The sequence below is a fragment of the Microcaecilia unicolor genome, chromosome 13 (genome assembly GCF_901765095.1).
Source record: "Microcaecilia unicolor chromosome 13, aMicUni1.1, whole genome shotgun sequence".
Taxonomy (NCBI): Eukaryota; Metazoa; Chordata; class Amphibia; order Gymnophiona; family Siphonopidae; genus Microcaecilia; species Microcaecilia unicolor.
Genome location: NC_044043.1, coordinates 53,327,896 through 53,343,768, shown reverse-complemented (window position 1 = coordinate 53,343,768; position 15,873 = coordinate 53,327,896). Strand labels below are relative to the sequence as shown.

Sequence of the window (15,873 nt, the reverse complement as noted above, 5' to 3'; positions counted from 1 at the left end):
GCAGCTTATTATAGCACATTTAATAAGGATCCACTTATCTTTTTTTTATTATTATTTCAAGGAGGTCTTTAATCAGATCCCCCTTTCTCTTCCCCTGATTCCCACATCCCTAATCCAAGAGTGGTAGGACCAGCAGGAAGAACCCTAACAAGAGAAATAACACACACAAAAAAAACCTCTTTAGCCATCCTTATCATGCACAACTGAAAAACTGAATCGTATAGTCACGTCCCAGTTAATCCATCTTCTCCCCTTCCATGCATAGCTATAATTGCCCAGCTTAGCTGGCGTCGTCAACCTGTATGTCTCTGCCGACCTTCGCCTGTCCCAAAAGGCTCATGTCTTAGCATCCGAGTGTTGCTGGAGACGCTTCCCTTTATTAATGACTCTGGTCCAATGCCGAGCTTTAGGAGAGGCCCCTGCGAGCCTTTCTGAGGATTCTGCAGAAGTGTGTGTAGCCAAACCTGCCTCCCACAACTATTGCCATGCCTCTTCTGGGCCCTTGATTCTGTGTACAGCTCCTTTGAAAGCTGAGAGCAAAGGGGAATAGCCAACGATATTTAATCTGCTCTTTCCGGAGGATATCCAAAACTGGTTTAAATTCCCATCGTTTAGCTAGGGTATAGGCTGACAAATCTTGATAAATAGTAACCGAAGCGTCCTAATACTTTAAAGTGGAGGAGTGGCCTAGTGGTTAGGGTGGTGGACTTTGGTCCTGAGGAACTGAGTTCGACTCCCACTTCAGGCACAGGCAGCTCCTTGTGACTCTGGGCAAGTCACTTAACCCTCCATTGCCCCATGTAAGCCGCATTGAGCCTGCCATGAGTGGGAAAGCGCGGGGTACAAATGTAACAAAAATAAAGATGGGAGCTCCCGCGCTTTTTGCAAGATGATTTCCTTGTCCACATATCTTGAAAAGCACACTACGATATCTCAAGGCCTATTATCCGAAGGTGTGCGCATCGCCCTGTGCGCCTGTTCCAGCTCAGTAGGCGGTGCTGCTTCCTCAAATCCCAACAAGGGTCGACACAAGGCCTGAATCACCTCTCGCACATTTTCCTGATTATTATTCTCCGGTATGCCTCAAAAGCGTAAGTTATTAAGACAGCGTCTGTTCTCAATATCGTCCAGTTTAACTTGCAAATCTGCGCAGTGTGCCTTCAAAGTATTATATTTTGTCTGTAAATAGGTCACTGCTTCCCCCTGATCTTCCACTTCCATCTCCAAATCCTCAAACCGAGCCCCCAGCTCCTGTATGTCCTTATGCATAGTGTCTATACGTGTGGCAAGCTCTCCCCGCATCTCTTTCGGCTCAGATCGTAAATTTTTAAAGCACCTCTGTACCTCTCTGGTAAGATTCCTTAGGTTCACCGGCTCCTCTTCTCCTTCCTCCTCTGACCCACTGTTATCCGGCGTCAGTCGAGGTTTAAATGGCGAAGCAGGCTTCATGGCCTGCGCTGGCGTCGCCCCCACCTCTTGCCTCCGGAATTGGCGAAGAGACTCTTTAATATCCGATGTTTTAGTTTTCTGGGACATCCTGTATCTTTAGTCAGGCGGTGGAGCCTATAATCATGCCAATAAAATCCAGATGTATTGCGATAATAGCTTTAATTTGGGAGGAAGAACTGGAGCCCAAGATCAGGCGTCCATTCAGGAAGCTGACGTCATTTCCTAGGGATCCACTTATCTTAAACTGAAAGTGGGTTCAAACAGCTCCGACACGGCCATCATTTTGTGGCTTCTGCCACTGTGTCAGGGAAAATTGCTCAGTTACCAACTTACATTCTTATTCCTAATTGAAATGCTGTCACGAAACGCTTGCCACATTAGAGCTGTTTGAGATTTTGTGGTATCATCTGTGGGCCCGCTTTCAGTTTAAGATAAGTGGGTCCTTATTAAACGTGCTATAATAAGCTGCTGTATAAATGAATGGTTCAATTTTAAAAGATTAAATATTCCTGAGCGAAAATGTTTTGTGATAGCTAAGAAGAAAATCAAAAGACTATTTGAAAAAAATATGTTTTTGTGGATGTTGGTCACTATATCACTGTAAAGAAATTTGGAGAGGTTTTTAGCCAATGATTAAAGGAAGGAGAGTAACTTTGATACAATTACTCCAATATTCTGAGTTTTTTTCCCTACCCTTGAGGTTGGTGATTATGGTAAAGAAATTTTGAAGGAATAATTTATATGAGTTGGTGGGATGCATTCTAAAAGGTGGTGATATAATCGGACAGTGGATTTTATTGAGGATTTAGTGTATTCTGTTCCTGTGCTGCATAGTAAATATATTCAGGATTGGCAAGACAGGTAAGCATCCTACTGTTTGAAGATTAATTTCAGCTGATCACTGTCCAGCTTGAATAGGAAAACATGAAGACAAAAAACAAATGGTAGTTTGGTAGGTCTACTGCTATTTATCATTTCTATATGGCACTACTAAAATGTATACAGAGCTGTACATAAACACATGAGAGAATCCCTGCTTGAAAGAGTTCACAATCTATTCAAGACAGACAAGCAGGACAAATAAGAGATCAAGAAGTTTGTTGTTATATGCATCAGAAGTTATGTAAGTTTTGCTTTTCTACCAGAAACAGTTGTGTTCTAAAGAATTATTTTAAAGCACAAATTATAACACAGTTTTCACATTTAGAGTTTTTTGTTATTTAACTGCATAAATTAGTTATGATCAAGGGTATTCACATAGGTAAGTGATCCTTCCTGTCTAAAATGGTGCATAAGGTAGTTTTAAGTCAAGGTTTGATGATAGGGAAGGAAGGGAATATAGAATAAAACAAATATTATAATGCCTTTGTATTTCTGCATGATATGACCAAACCTTAAGTATTCTGTTCTAGTTTCTGCATCTCAAAGATATAGCAGAATTAAAAAGAGATAAGAGAAGAGTGGCCAAAATGATTAAAAGGGATAGAATGACTCATAAGGAAAGGCTATGGAGGTTAGGGCTCTTCAGCTTGGAGAAGAGGTGGCTGAGGGGCGATATGATAGAAGTCTAAAAATACTGAGTGGAGTGGAACTTGTAAATGTGAATCGATTATTTACTCTTACAAAAAGAACACACACTATGAAATTACTAAGTAGTACATTTAGAACAAATCTGAGAGAATTTTTTTTTCACTCGGTTCATAATTAAATCTGAAACTTGTTGCCGAAGGATATGGGGAAAGCAGTTAGTGTAGCTGGGTTTTAAAAAGTTGTGGACAGATTCCTAGAAGAAAAGTCCTGCAAATAGGTGGGAAAATGTGGGATACAAATGAGGCAAAATAAATAAATAAATTGCTGTTCTCCAAGGACAAGCAGGCCACCTTATTCTTACATCTGGGGTGATGTCATTTGACGGAGCCCCGTGCGGACACTGACTAGCGAATATAGTAGAAAATTCTAAAAGCATCCCACCGCCCGATGCGCAAGCGCGGGTCCTTCAGTCTTCGTTTTTCTGTGGAGCTGAGAGGACACGTTCTATGTTCTCTCCCTTATGCTGCGTTTTTGCCTAAGACTTGTTTGTGCCTTCCCGTGTGTTTTTTTTTTGTTTATGTTTCAAGTATATTTTTTGTCCTATTTTTCGATTAACCCTTCTTATTTTGTTAGCATTTTTGGCTCCAAGATTTCTTTGTTTTTCAGTATGGCTGCGTGGTTAGGCCAGAGCCCCATCCTCAATGTAAACACTGCCTCTTTTTTACCTGTTTAAGATTAATTTAGCTGAGAGATTTCTTTCGGTCACACATCGGGTACGATGGCTGCTATGACTTTGGCATCCACTGGGAGTACACCAGTATCAAGTGGGTCTCCATGTGTCTCAACATCGGACACTGGTAGCAGGCTGTTAACCGGTTTGCATCGGACCCAATACCAAGGACCCGTACAGATTCAATCATCCTTATTGGCACCGGGGGATCGTGGCTCTGTGCATCGGGGGAAGCCCAAGAAGCATAAGCATTGATCTTTACGAAGCACAGTACTGAGAGTACTGGGACATCGGAATCTTTGAGACCTGAGAAGCGCCAGCGCTGGGAGGAGTGCTCCCCCTCCTTGGAAGAGTTGCTGGTGTGCAAGTCATTGAGCGACCTGGTCCCCACTACCGGTTTGGCATGGACATCTCAGACTTCCTCTACCCCGGCTCCCATGCCGATGGCCACCTTTGATGAGTGGATCCGCAGCATGCTCTGGGATGAGCTTGTGCAATTGCTGCAGGGGGCTCCTGCTTTAGCCTAATACAAGAAATAAAGCTCTAGTAACAAATTGTGTGCTTGTGCAAAAAATGAAGAAAAAGCCCTCAGAAACCGTGGGTAAAATACCCAAGGTTTAGTGCGCGGTTATATTACTCTTATAACACACGCCACGATTCTATCATTGGGCAAAAAACTTCATTTTGAATTGAGCTTGCAATTTTTTGGCTTTTTAAACTTTTAATTCTATGACTTAAAGTGTTGCTATTATAAAATATGGAGGCGCCATATTTTTGAAATGCTTTATGCTTTCATTAAACACACTTAAAGCACTCCGTTCCCGATGAAGCCGCGTTTCTGGGCGAAACGGGTTCCCATAGAACAGACAATGAAGAGTGCCCAGCTTAAAAGCTAAGTGCAACAGTTTACGCCTTATTGTTAAACAGTGGTTGTTGGAAAAAGAAAAGAAAGAAAGAAAAAAACATATTTTATAATAGCAACACTTTAAGTCATAGAATTAAAAGTTTAAAAAGCCAAAAAATTGCAAGCTCAATTCAAAATGAAGTTTTTTGCCCAATGATAGAATTGTGGCGTGTGTTATAAGAGTAATATAACCGCGCACTAAACCTTGGGTATTTTACCCACGGTTTCTGAGGGCTTTTTCTTCATTTTTTGCACAAGCACACAGTTTGTTACTAGAGCTTTATATCTTGTATTAGGTTACTTTTTTGCTCTAGCGTTACTGCTTCTACCTCGTTGTTTGGGCTCCTGCTTTAGCATCAAGGGCACTTGAGCCACCAGCTAAACTGTCCCAGGCCTTTTCCAAGACTCTATTGGTGCCAGTGCCTGGATCTTCGATGCTGGCGCCTTACCGGGTGTCGACATCAACGTCCGGGTAGGCAGTACACTGACTCTGGCAGACTCTCTCCCTTCGGAGCAGGCCACAGAGCTTCACCAGTTCGCCAACAAGCAGATGGAATGTAGGCATTATCTGGCCAGGAGCGCCTATGATACTTTTGATGTCATGTCCTGACTCTCCGGAATGGGTGTGGGGATGCGCAGACTCTCGTGGCTGCGTGTCTCTGACCTGGAACCAGTGGTTCAAGAGAAAATTGTCAGCTGTGCCGTGCCGTGCCGAGGGGACAGCTCTTTATTTGGAGACAAAATGAAGGAGGTGGCTGACCTCATAAAGAAACATACGGATACTATCCACACTCGGAGTTCTTCATCTTCAGCAAGAAGAGTTTCAACCGTGTCTAGATGGCATTCCTACTTCTCTCAAAGGTGTAGGTTCCTTCTTCCCACTCGGGCCCAGCATCCCAGGCCCCACCAGCCCCACCCTCATAGCTGCACAAAACGTATCTGTCCCAGACATCCTTCCAGTCGGAGGGAGGCTAATTTTTTACCAACACAGATGGCCCCTTGTAATCTCTGACCATTGCGCACTGAATTGGCGTCAGACCTCCAAATTTCCAACTGAGGGTGTCTTTCATCAGCTCTCAGCACAAGCAGGTATTGAAAATCTCTGCCCTTCTGCAAACCCGAACAATCAAACTCGTACTACCAGGGGAAGAAGGGACGGAATAGTACTTCCTTGTGACCAAACAAAATGGGGTTGGGGAGGGGGGGGGGGTTAACAGCGCATCCTGGACCTAGGGGCACTGAACAAATTCCTAGTGAAGGAAAAGTTCAGGATGCTTGCCTTGGGCACCTTTCTTCCTCTAATTCAGGAAAACGACTGGCTATTCTCTCTGGACTTGGAAGGATGCCTATACCCACATTTTGATACTTCTAAGTCATAGGAAGTATCTCAGACTTCGAGTGGGGAAATTCTGCTACCAGTGTTGTGTTTTGCATTTTGGCTTGGCATCTGCACCCAGAGTTTTCACCAAGTGTCTGGTGGTAGTCGCAGCATATCTACGTTGGTCAAGAGCACATCTCAGGAAGGAACCAAGGAGTCAGTGAGGATAACTATTCAGGTGTTGGAGCTAAGTCCCTCCTATACCCAGTTCATCAATTAGAGTACATAGGAGCCCTGCTAGATACAGCGCAGGCTCGAGCCTTCCCTTGCCAAATGATAGCGGGTACCTTAGGTAACGCTTGCCTTTCAGGTCTGCAGCAGTCAGCAGGTTTCAGCTTGGCAAATGTTGAGACTGATGGGCCAAATGCCCTCCACTGTGCATGTCACTCCCATGGCATGGCTCCATGAGAGCAGCCCAGTGGACCTTAGCTTCCCAGTGGTGTCAGGTGACAGGGAACCTAATGGATATCATTTGCATACCACCAGAACTGGCCCACACCCTTCTCTGGTGGACAATTTGGTCCAGTTTAACTCTGGGACTTCCAAATTCCACCACGTTGGAAAGTGTTGACAATGGATGCATCCAACCTAGGTTGGGGAGCTCATGCAGATGTGCTTCACACTCAGGGCTGTTGGTCCACTCAGGAGAATCAGTTCCACATCAATCTTGAGCTCAGGGCTATTTGGAACGCTCTAAAGGCTTTAAGAGAGTGACTCCAGAACCAAATTGTTCTCATTCAAACAGACAACCAGGTTGTGATGTTCTGTGTCAACAACCAGGGGGTTACGGGAGGAAGTGGTGGGCATGTGACAGTAGTCTCTGCTTCACGTTATGGACCTCCGTGCCACTTAACTTACCCGGCAAGAAAACTGTGTGGCAGTCGGATTGTATAGGATATTGCAGCCTCATGAGTGGTTTCTAGACATAGGTGTAGCCCAGAAGATCTTCTGAGAGTGGGGCACCCCATTGGTGGATCTTTTCGCTACTCATCTCAACAACAAAATCCCTCAGTTCTGCTCCAGTCTCAGGTCACATGGCAGACTAGCGTCAGATGCTTTTCTCCCACATGGGGGGGGGAGGATGTTCTGTATGGGTATCGTCCCATTCCTCTCATAGAGAAGACTTTGCCGAAACTGGGGCAAGATCAGGGCACTATGTTACTGATTACTCCTTAATGGCCTCGGCAGATCTGGTTCCCTCTTTTTCTGGAGTTGTCCTTCGAAGATCTGTGGAGATTGGACTGTTTTCTGACCCTCATGCAAAATGAGGGTTCCCTTCTGTAGCCCAACCTCCAATCCCTTGCCTTCATGGCTTGGATGTTGAGAGCATAGAGCTCGAACCCCTGGGATTTCCTGTGGGTGTCTCCCATTTCTTGCTGGCTTCTAGGAAAGATTCCACTGAGAAGTGTTACTCTTTTAGTGAAAGATGTTTTCCATCTGGTGTGAGGTCAAGGCCTTAGATCCCTTCTCTTGCTCTCACAAAAAACTGCTTGAGTACCTCCTACACCTCTCTGACTCTGGTTTGAAAATCAGCTCTGTAAGTGTTCATCTTGGTGCAGTTGGCGCTTATCACTGTGTAGGAGGTGAATCCATCTCTGTACAGCCTTTAGTTGTTTGCTTCATGAGAGGTTTGTTGCTAACAAAGCCCCCTACCAAACCTCCCACTGTGTCATGGGATCTCAGCATAGTCCTCACTCAGCTGATGAAAGCTCCTTTTGAGCATCTGAATTTCTATCCTCTGAAGTGTTTGACCTGGAAAGTTTTGTTTCTGGTGCCAGTCGCTTCAGTTTGGAGAGTCAGTGAGCTCCATGCGCTAGTAGCTCATTTCGTATACTAAATTTCATCACAACAGAGCAGTCCTCCACACCCTAAGTTCCTTCCTAAGTAGTTGTGAGTTCCATCTTAACCAGTCAATTTTTCTGTCAACATTTTTCACAAAACCTCATGCCCATCCTGGCGAAAGTATACTGCATATTTTAGACTTCAAGTAAGCCTTAGCTTTCTATCTGGAGTGGACTCGAGCCACCGATCCCCAACAGGTGGGGGAGTGGCCATCAGCAAATGCACACTTTCAAATTGAATAGTAGATTGCATCTCATTTGCTTTTTCCCAGGCTGGACTGACTCTTGAGGGTCATGTCACGGCTCACAGTGTCAAAGCCATGGCTGCATCAGTAGCCCGCTTGAGAAGAGCCTCTATACAGGAGATTTGCAAGGCTGCAAAGTTGTCTTCAGTCCACACATTCACTTCCCACTACTTTTTGGATCAGGATACCTGTCGCGACAGTTGGTTTGGATAGGCAATTCTGCAGAATTTGTTTGGTGTCTAGAATCCAACTCCATCCTCCTACACCCTGTTTTATTGTTTTATTCTATATATAGTTTAAGGTTGATTCTAGTTTTAGTCTCGACATTTTGAGACTCAGTTATTCTAGCTTTCTTGTTTTCAGTGAGCCTGGTAGCTAGGAGATTCCCAGATGTGAGAATAAGAAGGCCTGCTTGTCCTCGGAGAAAGCAAAGATACTTTCTTGTAGCTGATGTTGTCTGCGGACAGCGGGCTGATTATTGTCATATACACTCCCACTTCCCCTAGGAGTTGAATTTAGTTATAGGCATTTTGCTTTTTCTCCTGACTGGAGGACCTACGCTCATGCGTCAGGCACCAGCGCATGCACAGTGGGACGCTGCTAGAATTTTCTACTGTATTCTTTAGTCATCGTCCACACTGGGCTTCATCGAATGATGTCACCCAGATGTGAGAATAATTGGCCTGCTGTCCTTGGAGAACACCAGCTACAGGTAAGTATCTTCGCTTTAAGGTAGACCTGAGGAAGCCACTGCTTATCCCTGGAGGGTTAGTAGCATGAAATCCTGCTACTTTGGGGGATTTTGTCCAGGTACTTGTGGCCTGGATTGACCACTGTTGGAAAAGGATAATGTGCTAGATGGACCTTATATTAAGCTTGTGTCTCTAGCTGTGCTTTGCCAACTCACTTTACATGACACTTCCTTTAAAAGGTTTTTTTTTTTTTTTTTTTTTTTTGCTGTTGACTTACCATTTTGCTGTTGACTTACCATATAGTGCTTGTTCACCTTTTCCTTTATGGTAAACACTTTGTAGAGTTGCACTTTGTTGCCTTGAGCCTGGTTTGACTAGCAAAGCTGTAACTACCAGCTTCTAGATATTTGGCATACATAGCTGTAGCATTCTATATTCCATTAGCCTATTTGTCCTGAGTTCTGTGCTTTTGGTTTTCAGGCTCCTGAGGTTATTATGTCACAACATTATGATGCCAAGGCAGACTTGTGGAGTATAGGAACTGTGATCTATCAATGTCTTGTTGGAAAACCACCCTTTCAGGTATGTTCCTTATATTTACCATAAAACTCCCGCCGTGCTTCATAGCTGTTGGGGCTGGACTGGTCCTCTTTATGGTCATTACTGTTTGTGAGTGGGGAATGCTTTCTTTCACCCACTCTGACCAGCTGCCCAGGGAATCAGTGGTTGGTTTCATTGTTTTGTCTGAAACAGTATTCTTCCAAAATTTGTTTATAACTAATTTTTCATTTAACAGGCCAATAATCCTCAGGACTTGAGACTGTTTTATGAAAAGAATAAGAATTTGGTTCCTAGGTATGTTTTTAATATAAAAATTGTTTGTGTAAAATGCACAGTGCTTTGGCTTGGCTCCTGTTTTTCTCATTTCTCTTATTTGCTGCATACCACAGTAGGTCTGCTTAGGAGTACTTAGCTTTATATACTGTTGCTGTGAAATACATAGCAGCTTCAGTCACTGAACGAATGGGCATCACCTAGTTTCCTAGGTATAGTAAGGATGCAATTGAGAGAAATTGAAATTCTTTCTTTTCTGCTGTGTTTCAGTATCCCGAGAGAAACGTCACCTTATTTGTCCGATTTGCTATTGGGCCTGCTTCAGAGGAATCAAAAGGACAGACTGGACTTTGGTATGTATTATTTGCAAGGCAGATATTCACTTTCAGTGTTATGTCAATATTTGTATATGTACTTGCTACATTTCACTGTTGGCATGCTAGTTTGATATTTACATAAATAACCACCCACCCTGCAGACTTTTCTTTTAAGATCATCCTGCTTAATTGGGTTTCTTTTACATAGCTACCTTTCCTTTTTCCCCCTTGCCTTAATGTAATCTTCAGGCTAAGATGCCTGACCATTTTGGCTTAATTTCACCAAAATATAGCAAAACAATTCTTAGAAAAATTATGAAAAACAGTTTCTATGTCATCTGTGTTGTCAATCCATTGTCTGAGGTCAGCCAGCACCACTGTTAGCATTTTATACTAGGACAGATATTTCATGGCTTTCTTTCCATATATGTATTTTAACTTTATTATATCAAGGATTTAGGTGTTTTGTCACTTTTAAGCAGTCAGTAGGATCTTTGTTGTTGTAGCTGTTTGCACTACTGCTGCCTGCCATTCTTTCTTGCACTGGTGTGATTTTCTTCCAGACCCATCTGTAGTAGACAACTTTCAGAATTGTATACTGTTCCACAGTCTGTGTCTAGATTCTTTGGTCTGTTCTTTATCTGCAGAGCATCTTTATAGTTCATGCTAAGGGTATGAGAGGTGTGACTGTTTAAGCCTTTGATGGTGAGCCTTGGAATGGGATGACAGTATTATTTATTTGTTATGTTTGTATCCCACATTTTCCCACCTATTTGCAGGCTCAGTGTGGCTTACATTGTACCGTAGAGGCGTTCGCCATCTCCGGTAGAGAAACAAATACAAGGAGTTGATGTGGTCGGATAAGGTTCATGTGTTATAGACACATTGGGGAATTATAGCGAGGAAGAGTTATGTAGAGTCTTTCCACAGAACTCTGAACGCAACTTGGAGTGCTTTCCGCTAAGTTTTTTAAAAATGTCTCTTAATTGGTTAAAATTTCTACTTGTCTCAGTTGATAACTATCCTAATATCATCAATATCAAAAACTTTTTATTATCTTTTTATGCTCTTAAACACCTCTTAAATATTGTGTGTGTGCTCAGACTTGGTACCTGAATCACCATGTATGATTAGAGGCTGCCATCCATCCCATCATTGCACGAGTTCAAGACTACACTGCATTGCTAAGTTCATATAGATCTCTTTCACTTATAAAAATCCATATAATACTGTACTGTACTTCAAAACGCTCTTCAGTGATAAATAGGACTTATCTGTGTTCTTGAACTGGTATTCCGTATCCTGAAAGATCAAGTCGTTTCCAAATCCTGATGGACCTCATAACTCCTCACCCACAGTGTCTCAACAGTGCTTATAAAATCCAGTTTTCTCCGACACAGACTGTGTTTCACAATGGCTTCATCAGGGGGTTTAAACAATAAATCTGTAAAAACAAAACTGAGTCCTCTTTATGAAAATCTTCATAATTTTATATTCACTCCTAAATATCTTCAGACATTTCATTTACTATCTCATTATACAGACTGACTGCAACTAAGATGTGAGCCTGGTCAAAGAATGCCACTGGATTTATACATACGTCACCTAATGTGACATCAGTTGTGCTCACCAATTTGATAAGCTGAAAGGGTTTTAAACTTATCACATGATTTACTAGTCTCATAGTCGAGTAGTTAATCAAAAATGAGGAAACAGCCACAAAAACAGTGCAAATTCAACCAAACAGTGGATGAACTATATAAAAATATTAATGGAGGAAAAAGACCTCAGAAGTGTCTGTAGACAGGAAAGATTCCCAATATTGACGTCTAAACAACAAGTCTGTGGACTGAAGGAGCTTCTATGCTCAGTGTCGCACCAGGCTACTCATAATCATTGGTCAAAACACCTCCCAAAGAGTGCAGTGGTGCATAAACACATATTTAGTGTCTACCATACATATACCTCATTATACCGCAATATCACTTTGTATTCATTTGTACTATGTATTTGTTCAAACCGTAATCGGCTAACATTGTTAACAGTTTATATGTAAGCCACATTGAGCCTGCAAAAGGTGGGAAAATATGGGATACAAATGTAACAATAATAATATTCCTCATGTATGACTCATTAACACTTCACCCAGAGTTTTCATTCTTCTATATGCCACTGTAGGATGATTCTTAAAAATAGAATGGAAATTCAAAACAGACCATTGTTTCAAATGAATCTTCTTTATTTCCAAAGCCTGGGTTGAATATGAGAGGACATATTCAACTCTTGCTTGTCCTTTTTCTGCAATAATAAATCTCGATTGGCATATAATACCCTCTTATATGTGTGTTTAACTACTTTCTTGGGATATCCCCGCTGAAGAAATCTGTCTACCATCACCCCGGCTTGATGTCAAAATTCCTGAGTATTAGAACAAAGGCACCTCAGTCTTAACTGTCCAACTGTTATACCTTCCTTCATAGCTCTGGGATGATTATGAAAATGTAATAGTGAGTTACGGTCAGTCTCTTTCCTGTATATCTTTTATGAATAATCTGATGATCAAATTTAATATGAAAATCAATAGAAATCAAACAAAATAAAACATGGAAAAGAAAATAAGATGATACCTTTTTTATTGGACATAACGTAATACATTTCTTGATTAGCTTTTGAAGGTTGCCCTTCTTTGTCAGATTGGAAATAAGCAAATGTGCTAGCTGACAGTGTATATAAGTGAAAACATTCAAGCATTACTATGACTGTCTGACAGGGTGGGAGGATGGGGGTGGGTAGGAGGTATGCATGGGGACATCAAAGCATATCATTGATATTCTAACAGGATGGGTGTGGATAGGTGAGGGGTGGGGTGATCAACAGAGAAATACAGCTTTATGGTATCATCTTATTTTCTTTTCCATGTTTTATTTTGTTTGATTTCTATTGATAACCTTAAGAGTGGACTAACACGGCTACCACACTCCTCTACTTAATATGAAAATCAAGAAACTGAATATCCGCTCCACCTACATTAAATGAAAATTTTATAGTAGGGTAACAGTGATTGACATATTGAATAAATTCTCCCAGTGATACCTGATCCCCTCCCCCAAAGAGAGGAGTACATCAGTAAACGCTTCCATAATATAAAATATCTCATGTAAGATGATGAGTATATGTACTTCAATTAAAATTGTTCTGTATATAGACAAGCAATTGATGGAGCCACTGTAGTTCCCACTTCCACCCCTTTGAAAATACTTCTCATCATAACTGAAGAAATTGTGTTCAATTACAGACTTGGCCAAGTCATTCAACAATTGAAATTTCCCCATAGATAATGCTGTTTGTTGCAAATTATAGTCCACTATATCCAATGCACTATCCTGGGGGACATTTGTATATAAAGCCACCATATCTAGGGTGGCCATAATCAACCCCTGCTCAGCTGATATCTGCAAATAATCCAACATTTCAATAATATGCATAGAGTCTCGTACATAGGATGTTACCTTCATTCTCCGAGGACAAGCAGGCTGCTTGTTCTCACTGATGGGTGACGTCCACGGCAGCCCCTCCAATCGGAAACTTCACTAGCAAAGTCCTTTGCTAGCCCTCGCGCGCCCGCGCGCACCGCGCATGCGCGGCCGTCTTCCCGCCCGAAACCGGCTCGAGCCGGCCAGTCTTCTTTTGTCCGCACTCGGTACGGTCGTGTTTTCGCCGTGTCGAGCCCCGGAAAGTCGACCTCGCGCGTCCAATTTGTTTGAACGTGTTTTTTTCCTTCGGGAAAGCTTTGTCCTAGTCGGGAAGTGCTCCGGAAACCCCCCGCCGGGTTTCGTGTAAATCCTCCCCGTACTTCCAGCTTTTTTGCCCCGGTAAGTTTTCTTTCGTCGTCGGGGTAGGCCTTTTTTCGGCCTCGGTCGAGATTTTTTCTCCCTCTAAATTTGGTGCTTCAAATTCCGCCATTTCGGCTTTTGATTTCGCCGGCGTGATTTTTCCGCCCATGACATCGAAGCCTTCCAGCGGCTTCAAGAAGTGCACCCAGTGCGCCCGGGTTATCTCGCTCACTGATCGACACTCGTCGTGTCTTCAGTGTCTGGGGGCCGAGCACCGCCCTCAGAACTGCAGTCTGTGTTCCCTGCTTCAAAGGCGGACTCAGGTAGCGAGACTAGCCCAGTGGAACGTGTTGTTCTCGGGCTCTTCGTCGGCATCGGCACCGGGATCTTCGAGTGCATCGACGTCGTCAGCGTCCAGACCATCTTCCTCGGCCGCCCCTGCATCGAGTGCATCGAGGCATCGGGCCTCTGCATCGGCGCCGAGACATCGGATAGCTGCATCGACGTCGGTGGTACCAGGACCTCGTCTGCTGATGTCGTCGGACGGTGGTGCATCGGGTGGAGTGCAGGTGAGGGCTGTCCATTCCCCTGCTGGTGGCGGTGAGCCCTCGGGTGGGTCTCCGCCTACCCTGAGGGCTCCTGCGGTACAGCCCCCCCGAGATCGACCTTCTTCAGTCTCGGCCCCGAGGAAGCGACGGGTGGATTCGACGTCCTCCTCGTCGGTGCCGGGGAGCTCCGGTGACATGCTTCGGAAGAAATCGAAGAAGCATCGACACCGGTCTCCTCCCCGTGTCGGCACCGAGAGCTCTGGGTCGCCGAGGGATTCGGCACCCAGCAGGCATCGGCACCGAGAGGACCGCTCACCCTCTGTTCAGGAGGTGTCGATGCGCTCCGCTCTGGACAGCCCGGAACAGCCTCCACGCCCGGAACAGGTACTGACGTCGACGCCTGCATCGACCTCTCAGCCTTTCTCTGCAGCCGCTCTAAACGAGAGCCTCCGGGCCGTTCTCCCAGAGATTCTGGGAGAGCTGTTGCGCCCTACCCCTCCGGTACCGGCGGTGCTTGCGCCACCGGTACCGTCGAGCGTGGCGCCGGCTGGCCCATCGCCCAGGTTGAGGTCCCCGACGTCGGTACCGCGTGCGGTACCGACCGCGGCCACCTCCCAGGAAGGCTCCCCGACTACGTCGGCGGAGGGAGCTTCGCCGATGCGGGCGAGGGAGTCTACCTCTCGACGCCCCCATCGTGGACGGGGTTCCACGGAGTCGAGCAGGGCGAGGTTGCAGACACAGGTCCGTGAACTTGTGTCTGACACCGAGGGTGAGGCCTCGTGGGAGGAAGAGGAAGATCCCAGATATTTCTCTGACGAGGAGTCTGGGGGTCTTCCGTCTGATCCCACTCCCTCTCCTGAGAGACAGCTTTCTCCTCCCGAGAGTCTGTCTTTTGCCTCCTTTGTCCGGGAGATGTCTACGGCCATCCCCTTCCCGGTGGTTGTGGAGGACGAGCCCAGGGCTGAAATGTTTGAGCTCCTGGACTATCCTTCTCCACCTAAGGAAGCGTCCACTGTTCCCTTGCACCATGTCCTGAAGAAGACATTGCTTGCGAACTGGACCAAACCATTAACTAACCCCCACATTCCCAAGAAGATCGAGTCCCAGTACCGGATCCATGGGGACCCAGAGCTGATGCGCACTCAGTTGCCTCATGACTCTGGAGTTGTGGATTTGGCCCTAAAGAAGGCTAAGAGTTCTAGGGAACATGCTTCGGCGCCCCCGGGCAAGGACGCTAGAACCTTAGACTCCTTTGGGAGGAAGGCCTACCATTCCTCTATGCTCATGTCCAAGATCCAGTCTTACCAGCTCTACACGAGCATACACATGCGGAATAATGTGCGGCAGTTGGCGGGCTTGGTTGATGCTCTTCCCCCTGAGCAAGCCAAGCCTTTTCAGGAGGTGGTCAGGCAGCTGAAGGCGTGCAGAAAATTCCTGGCCAGAGGAGTTTATGACACTTTTGATGTTGCGTCCAGGGCCGCTGCTCAAGGTGTGGTGATGCGCAGGCTCTCATGGCTGCGTGCCGCCGACCTGGAGAATAGAGTCCAGCAGCGGATTACGGACTTGCCTTGC

The 15,873-nt window shown here is 44.8% G+C and overlaps 1 protein-coding gene across 4 annotated transcripts in view; it reads left to right on the top strand.

Annotated features, from left to right (window-relative positions):
* The window catches only part of ULK2 (unc-51 like autophagy activating kinase 2), a 219,040-nt gene that overhangs the window by 60,027 nt on the left and 143,140 nt on the right, over nucleotides 1-15,873 (top strand). For all 4 annotated transcript variants that reach the window (XM_030222096.1, XM_030222094.1, XM_030222095.1 and 1 more), the window contains exons 8-10: nucleotides 9,250-9,351; nucleotides 9,566-9,624; nucleotides 9,874-9,956. In XM_030222096.1, coding sequence (XP_030077956.1) covers nucleotides 9,250-9,351; nucleotides 9,566-9,624; nucleotides 9,874-9,956 — 244 coding nt within the window. The remainder of the gene's footprint in view (nucleotides 1-9,249; nucleotides 9,352-9,565; nucleotides 9,625-9,873; nucleotides 9,957-15,873) is intronic.